Source organism: Carlito syrichta, unplaced genomic scaffold (genome assembly GCF_000164805.1).
Source record: "Carlito syrichta isolate Samal-C Ts95f unplaced genomic scaffold, Tarsius_syrichta-2.0.1 Scaffold301892, whole genome shotgun sequence".
Taxonomy (NCBI): domain Eukaryota; kingdom Metazoa; phylum Chordata; class Mammalia; order Primates; family Tarsiidae; genus Carlito; species Carlito syrichta.
Genome location: NW_007245988.1, coordinates 251,838 through 261,021, shown reverse-complemented (window position 1 = coordinate 261,021; position 9,184 = coordinate 251,838). Strand labels below are relative to the sequence as shown.

The window sequence follows — 9,184 nt, the reverse complement described above, 5'->3', positions numbered from 1 at the left end:
ATTTATTGTAGAGATGAGGTCTCGCCAAGTTGGCCAGGCAGGTCTCAAACCCGCAGGCTCAGGCAATCCACTCACCTCGGACTCCCAAAGCGCTGGGATTACAGGCTGAGACACCGAGTCCGGCTGTGCAATACTATCAATTTTCCTCTTAAGACTGATTTCATGGCATCCCAGATATTCTGCTGTGTCTTTGTTGTCATTTGTTTCCAGGATTTTTTTTTTATGTTGTTTTGATTTCCATATTGACCCAGAAGTCACTCAACAGTATGTTGTTTAGTATCCATTCCTTGTGTGTTTTGGGGGATCTTGTTGGCGATATTTTTTATTTTACTGAGATCTGAGAAGAAACATGGTATTATTTTGATCTTTTGAAATTTGCTTACGCTTGATTAATGTCCGAGAACGTGACCAACCTTGGAGTATGTTCCATGTGCTGGTGAGTTGAAAGTATACTCTGTAGTTGTTGGGTGAAATGTTCTGTAGATGTCTATTAAGTTCATTTGATCAAGCATTGAATTGAGGCTCTGAATCTTCTTGTTGGTTTTTTTGCCTCAATGATCTATCTAAAGCTGTTAGTAGGATATTTAGATCTCCAATTATGGTTGTGTGAGAGTCAATGTCCTCTTTTAGTTTGCTTAGTAATTGTCTTGTAAAACCTGGTGCTCCTGTGTTGGGTACATATATATTTAGGATGGATATTTCTTGCTGGTGGATTGAGCCTTTTATCATTATGTAGTGTCCTTCTGTGTCCTTTTTAACTTTTGATGGTTTGAAGACTGCTTTTTCTGATATTAGAACTGTTCTCTTCTGTCTCCCACTTGCCTGAAAGGTCATTTTCCAGCCTTCAGCCTTGAGTTTGTGGGGTTGCACATAACAACACAAAGGGTACCTGGTCCTTTACCAGGGGAAGTAAAGACCAGTTGAAGGCACAAACTTCACGGGAATGAAGCCTACTTTTGCAGTAAGGATGAATTTCCTGGAAGCAGCAAATTCTTGAATCATGTTTTTTTTAATCAGTTTGCCACTTTACGTCTCTTCAGTGGTGCATTTAATTCATTTACATTCAAGTTGATTATTGGTATATGAGAGTTTATCTCTGTCATTGGGCTCTTGGGAAGTTGCTTTGTTTCCATTTTTGTGGATGCTGTGTATGCTCTGTTAACTCTGTTTTTGCCTGTACTTTTGTTATGTGTATGGTACATCTGTTTGTTTGTTTCTGTGCTCAACACCTTCTTAAGTATCTCTTGAAGGGCTGTTATTGAGGCATATTATATTCTCTTAGGGAATGGATGTCTGGGAAGGATTTTAATTCTCCATCACTGATGAAGCTTAGCTTGGCTGAGTAGAACATTCTTGGTTGGAATCACTTATCTTTAAGAACTTTAAAAATTGGACTCCAATCTATTCTGGCTTCTAGTGTTTCTACAGATAAGTGTGGAGTGATTCTGATGGGTTTTCCCTGGTAGGTAGTCTGACCTTTCTTTCTTGCTGCCTTTAGGTCTTTCATGCTTACTTTTTGGAGCAGATTACTATATGCCTTGGTGATGGTATTCTCATGTAATACCTTGCCGGGGTTCTGTGAAGAACAAAATCATGGACTTTGCAGCAAGTTGGATGGAGTTGGAGACCATCATACTTAATGATTTAACATGGCAACAAAGAACTGAATATTGTATGTTCTCACTCATAAGTGGGAACTGAACATCAATCACAGTACAAAGGAGGGATCAGCAGTTGCTGGGCACTGCCAGGAAAGGGAGCAAGGGCACATAACAACAGAAAGGGTACCTGGAATCTATATCGCTATAATAAAGTAAAATATTTGGCTGGGTGCAGTGGCTCAAGCCTGTAATCCCAGCACTTTGGGAGACCAAGATGAGAAGATTGCCTGAGTCCGCAAGTTCGGGAACAGCCTGGGCAACTTGGTGAGACCTCGTCTCTACAATAAATAAAAAAATTAGCTGGGTATGGTAGCATGCACCTGTAGTTCCAGCTACCTGGAAGGCTAAGGCAGAAGGATCGCCAGTGCCCAGCAGGCCAACACTGGGGTGGCCGTGAGCATGCCACTGCACTCCAGCCTGGGTGAAGGAGTGAGACTTGAACTCAAAAAAAAAAAAAAAAAGTTAAATTTTTTTAAAAAATAAAAAAAATTGGCTGGGCTTGTGGCATACACTTGTAATCCCAACGACTTGGGAGGCTGAAGTAAGAGGATCGCGTCAGCCCAGGAAGTTTGAGGCTACAGTGAGCTGTGCATCTCTATATCCAGCCTAAGCAACAAAGCAAGACCCTGACCCCCACTCTCCCCTGCAAAAAAAGAGACAGAGAAAGAGAGAAAAAAATTCATCCAAAACCTTAATTCTGGCCACTTCAACTCAAGTGACCTTCATTCCCTTTACTTTTCTACCACCCATTCCCTGGACTTCATCATCCTCTAGTACATCTCCACTTGACAATCTAAAATTCAATATCCCCACTGTTGTCTCAACTCCTATTCTTCTAGTTCTCTCATTTCCTAACCAAACTGTTTTTTAATTTTTTTATTTTTTTATTATTTTTATTTTTTGAGTTGAAGTCTCACTCTGTCGCCCAGACTGGAGTGCAGTGGCCGGGAGTGGCCACTACAGCCTCGACCTGCAGGGCTCTGGCGATCCTTCCGCCTCAGCCTTCCGAGTAGCCAGAATTACAGGCACGTGCTACCATACCCGGCTAATTTTTTGATTTACTGTAGAGATGAGGTCTCGCCAAGTTGCCCAGGCGGGTCTTGAACCCGCGGGCTCAGGCAATCCACTCATTGCTTTTTTATTAAATTAGTGCTGCCAGATCTTAACCCTCCCATCTTCTTCCAACCAATCAAAACGACTGGTATCCTATTTCTGGGGATCAACTCATAATTCACCATCATTTCAACCACTTTTCTTGATAAGACTAGTAAATTTTCCAAGTCAATTTCTCCACCACTTCTCCAAGGTGATCTACCGCTCTTCCTAAATTTCCCATCGCCCATTTCTTTCATCACTAATTACCCCAAGCAACATGTTTGTTTCCTATCTTAGCAAGAAACCAGAGGCCACAGACCAAACTATCTACAACTTCTTATCTCTCCACTATCTGCCTCTCATTCAAATTTATCACATTCAAACTCATTTGTCCCTTTGTTCTTCCTCTGTCGGAAGATATGTCCCTCCTCAGATTGAAATCCTGTTCACATACTTATGCCACTGAAACTCCAGCTTTCTCAGGGACCTTGCTCTAGAAAGTTCTCCCCTCCTCTCCTGCCTCTTTAACTTTAGACTACCAACTGCTTCTTTCTCTTTAATTCTTTGGCTTCCCAAAGTTCCTTCTTCAGCCCTGATATTTTCATTCTGTATATATACTCTTTCTGGCCCATTTCATTCACTCCTACAGTTTCTAATGCCATGTATAAACTGAAACTCCTAAATCTGAAATTCTAGTTCCTTCTTCTTAAGTGCCAGCTATCATTTTCAAATACTTGCTGACTAGTTCCACTTGGATGTCACACATAAATCTTAAACTTAATATATTCATGACTACTCATTTTTCCAAAGACATTTCCTTCTCCTTTCTTCCTTCTCTTAGAGATCCCACCTAATTTCCAAGCCAGAACCTAGCAGGCATCACACAGTTCTCTCTCTCCATTATATAAAAGGTCACCACGGCTTGGTAATTTTGCCTTTTCAATCCACACTCTCTCTTACTACTGTCTAATTCAATGCAAGCAACTTCCTCTCTATGTCTACTCCTGCCTCAACGGAGGCAATGATGACTTTTTAAAATTTGCTTTTTTGCTTCAATCTTAATTCCCTCTAATCCTTCCTACCAAGGCAATGCTACAAAGTATGAAATTGATCATATTGCTCCCTCTCTTAAAAAGCTCTAATGGCTCCTGATCACCTTCAATATGAAATTCATTTTACGTGGAATACAAACAATATGTGCTACTTCCTCTTCCAGGAATGATCCCCTCAACTCCCTTCCCAGGCTCAGTTATATTCCCCTCATTTGTGCCTACAAATAGGAAATGATCAAAAAGTTCTTATCTACAAACACATAAGCATAAAGCTTCAGTGATCACTGCCTCTGAAGGCTACTGAATATCAATTACATAGAAGTGATTATAGAGGGCTTCAAAGTGATTTTTAAGGCAAAGAAAAAATTTTTCATACAAATATTCCAAAACAAATTAGCTAGTACAAATTGTACTGAAAAAAAAGGCATGCTGCTAAAGCATGGAGATTTATGTTTAAGGACAAAGAAAAAATAAACAGAAAAAAAGTGTATTGCTGATATTATTTAATCCACACTTATTATAAATAACAGAATGAAATTATAGCCACTACAATAATAATTTAATATGCAAATAACAGATTTGTAAATGAAAATAATATGTGGGGAAAATCATTTAGAAAATCCAAAGATAGGAGGTAGACATCAGTAAATAAGGTTCTACTCTTTATCAATACTCTTTTCTTCTGTTTTTCTAACAGATTTGAAATCTTTAAAATCCAGCTTATTATTAATTTTAAAAAGTGTTTACAGACAAACACTATAGCCATAAAAAGTCAAAATTACTAAAATCTTGAATAAAGCCTAAATATGAAATATCTCCATTCTACCTTATTTTTAAAAGTATTGGGGAAGGAGCTATCCCTTTCAAAGCACGTATTCAGTCAGAGCTGTATTATATTAAGTTCCTGAGTAACCATATAAACAGTCCACATTGAGTATTTTTCAGATAGCTTCTGTGAACATTGGGAGAGTGTTAACTAGCAAACCAATCTACAAGAAGATAGAAAAAGCTTCTTATACTTAGAAAGGCTTTGCCATCAGGTCTACCTAGCACCCAAAGAGAAAAACAAAAGCAAAACCTTACCAATTCCTTAAAGAACAAAAGCCAAAAATTGGCACTGATATTAATTTACCAAGGAAAATTTAATTCAACCAAAATATCTCTTGAAAGTCAAAGCCTCCTCCAAAAAAATCATCATGATTAGTCTAATTACTTCATCCTCGTTTTAAAACTGTGACACAGTCAAGATCATTTTCAATTTCTAAAGTAGGCAAGTATTATTGGTTAAGGAGTCAAGATTCTTTCATTCAACAAATTCTTACAGAGCATGCACCACATACAAAATTATGTATGTTATTTGTTATTATCTCTTTTTTAATTTTAAAGATGTGGGGTACAATTCAGGGTTAGGTATACAAATGTTCATTATGCAGGTACCCTTGTTGATGAGGTGTTATTATCTCAAAGACTAGGAGCAAAGACTAAATCACATTCAAACTCAGGTTAAATGATTCCAGATTAGGAACAGGTTGAGTTCCAAAACTTTGTGAATTACCTATTTGGAACTCTGAATGCATTTTCCCACAGAAATAACATAATAAATGACAATTAAATTCCCAAGGTAGGCCACAAAAGCCTGTAATACAGAAGAAACACAGCTTCTCAATACATTATTAGAACTGGGAACAGCTATAAATTATTGTTGAAATTACAAAATAGGATTTGATATTTTTCAAAGGAGACCATTTATCTAACAATTAAAACACCCTAATTCTTTAAAATTCTTTAAAACAGTCTAATTATTTAAATTTACTTGTTATAGTTTAAACAGATGTTGTGAAAAAAATAAAAATTAATATCAAAACAAACTACTATCTGAAAAATAAGATGTATCATAATAGCCATCTTTCCAAAAGTGGCACATCCAGCTTCCATCATTGGGTAACATATGCTTTCTTTTTTAAAAAAAAAAAAAAAAAAAAGCAAGGTGGAGTTTGTTGAAGACTGATATAACAAACCACTTACAGAAAAGTTAAGATTTCTTATAAGCCTAAAATCCAAACATTATTGGTTGAGTTCCGATTACAGACTCCTCATAATAAATAAGTATGGAAACATGAAATCCCTTGGGGATTAGGGCAAGCAGTAAATAAAATTGCAGGTAAACCAAACCATATTAAACAAATAAAAAATAAAATAATTTTACAATAGTCCCACCAAACTATCTTCTTTCAAAGATGAGGGAAAAAACTGAGCAGTTTTTCAATTTTAAGAAAAGTAAAATAGCATCTTAAGAGAAAAAGCTGGCAGTGACTAAGTAATAAAATGTTCCGTTACTCTTTGGAGTATTTAATGTGTACCGATTATTAACTTGGGTCTCTTTGAACAATACCCTTTTGCTCTGACGACTTTTTCATACGTGATATAATAAAACCACCCTTTAGCTCCATTTGACAGCCGAAATAAAGCTGAAGCTCCGAAAGCTTAGAATGTCTTGCTGGAACTCAAGTTCAGGTGCATTTGCTTGGACTCCAAGCCCAAACTTCCCCTGCAGCATTGCTCGTAGCAACAAGGGTCAACGTGGCTACTGTGGGTCTCCAGTGTCTGCCATAAATTAGGTGGCTCCGGGCTGTTTATGGACACTGCATGGGGTCGACAGAGATTTCAGCTGAATGACACATGCCAAGAAGGACAGCTGTTCCCAACCCAGTGATACACCATAAACGCGAAGAGCGCCGGTTTCACTACGCCGGGTGGGCATGAGTTCACAGGAGCAACAGACAGAAGTTGTTCCCTTCTGGCCGGCCACTTTCGCGTTTGGGAAAGGCCAGCGTACAGGACTCGGAGCTGAACTGACCGAGCGGGCTCGCTCCACGAATTTCCAGCCTATACCGGGAGGACCCGAGAGGGGAGGGACCCAAGGCGGCTCCGCACTCTCCACGGAAACTCCCAGAAGCGCTCGTGGGACCATCCACAGACTCAAATCTGAGAGGTCTGGGCCGCGAGAACAGGAGACACGGCATCGGGTCTGGGGTGAAGGGCCGGGTCTCCAGGGCCGTGCCAGGTCGCGCGCTGCCTCCCCCCGACGTGCCCAGCTTACCTCCTTGACAGGTGGGAATTTCTTCTTGCACTCCAGCGACAAGGCCCGCAGGTCGCTCTGCATGTTCTCCAGCAGCTTCTTCACCGCCTCGGGGCTGTGGGTGCCAGACATGATCCTCCCAGGTCCGAGCGGATTTCCGAGAGGCACGGCCGCACTCCGGCGCTGTCAGCTCCTCGGGGCGACCGGCCGCTCCCCGCCGCAGCCTCCGGCTCTGCCGCCGCCCGCTGCTGGAGCTCCCCCAGGCCTGGGCTGCGACCCCCGGGCGCACCCGAGCGACCCCCGCAGCCTCCTCGCAACACCTCCGCTCCCCTCGGGGGCGCCCCTGCAGCCGCCCCACCCCACTAGGCCCCAGCGGCTCCGGCCGAGGAGCCCACAAGGCAGGCAGGTCCCCGCCGCTGCCGCGGGGCCCGGCCACACCGGGTGTCAGCGGCCGACACGGCAAGATGCTTCAGCGCCGGCTCCCCAGGCCCCTCGAAGTCGCCGACGCCATTAGCCGAGTCGCCCACAATTCCAAGCGCGGCCGGGACACGTCAGCTGCACTTCCGGGCACCGTGGCCATCGCCCCCGCCGCGGCCAACCCAGACGGCGAGCCGCTGGTAGGCGTGGCCGGGGGCGTGGTCGCGCTCGGGGCAGACTCGGTTCCGGGAGGGGCGCGCGTTCCCCCCCGCCCCAGTCCCATCCCCGGCGTCCGGTAGGCTGAGAACTGAGTTTGCGGCGTCCAGGGTGGCTTCTTTCTCAGTGACAAGTGTCCGAATAGAGCCCCCGGATACTCCTTGGCATACCTCTTTGGGTATGTTTGTGTAAAATTGCATTTCGGTGTAAAGAACTTGCTTCCTTTGGGGTTAATCTTAATTTGTCTTGTTCCTCTTCATTTCTGCCTCCTCGAGTCCCTGGACTGGTGGCCCAAGTCTGTACCCACAGCCTCTTCGTCTTTTAAGCGACACGGTTGCACTTACTGCGGAGCAGCCCCTTATTTTATCATCGTACAGCAGAACTGCCCTCTGCTCCACGCCCTCCGCGGACTTCCCATTTCACTGGAGTAAAAGTCAGAATTTCTCCATTCACCTCTTCTCCCAAGCGCTACGTGAGCCGCCCCACCTCTCTACCTCCCAGCTACCCCCTTCCCCCGCCCCCAGGAAAGGAAGGTTTCCAGAGAGCTGGGCTGCTGCTTTATTTTTTTCATTTTTCATTTTATTTTTTATTTTTCCTCTCTGTTTTGTTCCCAGCTATATCTCAGTACCAGGTATCTAGTAGGTAATCAATCCATATTTGTTGAATGAATGAATGCTCTACTAAAATCAGAGGGGGATTGAGTCTCAAATAAGGAAGAGATATACAAACCTTCATTAGACCTGTGGTGCCCAATAAATGTGAGGTGAAAACCAAACAGAAAAATCTGTGCTTCTCCGAAGACCCAGGTAAGTCTATTTTTGCCCTTGCCATTTCGCAGCTGCTAAGCAGAAAGCAGAGAAAGGTAGACCAAAAAATCCTGAAACAGAGTAGGGGTGGGGGTTGAAAAGCCAACACCTCCAGACGGCAGAGCTGATGACACCTTACAGGACGTAGGGTAGTGAGCCCGAGGTTGTCAGTGGTCGGCACTGTTCGGCAGTGACATTAGAAGGCGCCGTTACAGAGATGCTTTGTACCTCAATTTCTTTTTTTTTTTTTCTTCTGATAAGCAAAGCAAGATTGGATAAAGATGGCAGGTCAGGCAATGGTGTGGAGCCTCTATGGCAATTTGGATCATTTGTGCCTATTACTGTACACAACTTTTGGGAAATTTGACAGCTCTTATAGTATAACCTTTAAGTGTGAAAACTTGTGAATTTAGCAAAACAGTTCAGAAGGACTGTATGGCAGAAACTATTATTGAGGTCCCAGAGAGCTTATTAAAAGGATTCTTTAAACTATCCTAGCAATTGACGATCAGGCTCTTACCTGGTGTCTTTCACTATGTAACCAACTTTCCTTTTGAATTTTTCATTATTTGTAACTTTGGCTGATGGACTCAAAATCATCTTTCTTAGGGTCTTTCACATCTCAGTTCTGTAGGGTTGAGGCAATGTAATTGGAATTCATTAATTAAAAACAATACTTATAATGATTTGAAAAGCCAAAACTTTTTTATTAAGGTGTAACAAGTACCTATATCTAGTATTCTGTGTAAAAAAATTTTTTTTTTGAGTTGGAGTCTCACTCTGTCACCCAGACTGGAGTGCAGAGGCCGCTCCCGGCCACCGCAGCCTTGACCTGCTGGGCTCCAGCTATCCTTCCAC

General features: G+C 42.5%; 1 protein-coding gene across 5 annotated transcripts in view; it reads right to left on the bottom strand.

The window, feature by feature from the left end:
- Positions 1–7,420, bottom strand: part of MON2 (MON2 homolog, regulator of endosome-to-Golgi trafficking) — a 107,834-nt gene extending 100,414 nt beyond the window's left edge. For 3 of the 5 annotated variants that reach the window (XM_008055613.2, XM_021711168.1, XM_021711169.1), the window contains exon 1: positions 6,909–7,420. In XM_008055613.2, coding sequence (XP_008053804.1) covers positions 6,909–7,019 — 111 coding nt within the window. In that variant the 5' untranslated portion in view covers positions 7,020–7,420. Of the gene's footprint in view, positions 1–3,948; positions 4,027–6,908 lie in introns of all 5 variants that reach the window. The other 2 variants (XM_021711170.1, XM_021711167.1) reach the window with 2 other exon arrangements.
- Between the last annotated feature and the right edge of the window lie 1,764 nt (positions 7,421–9,184).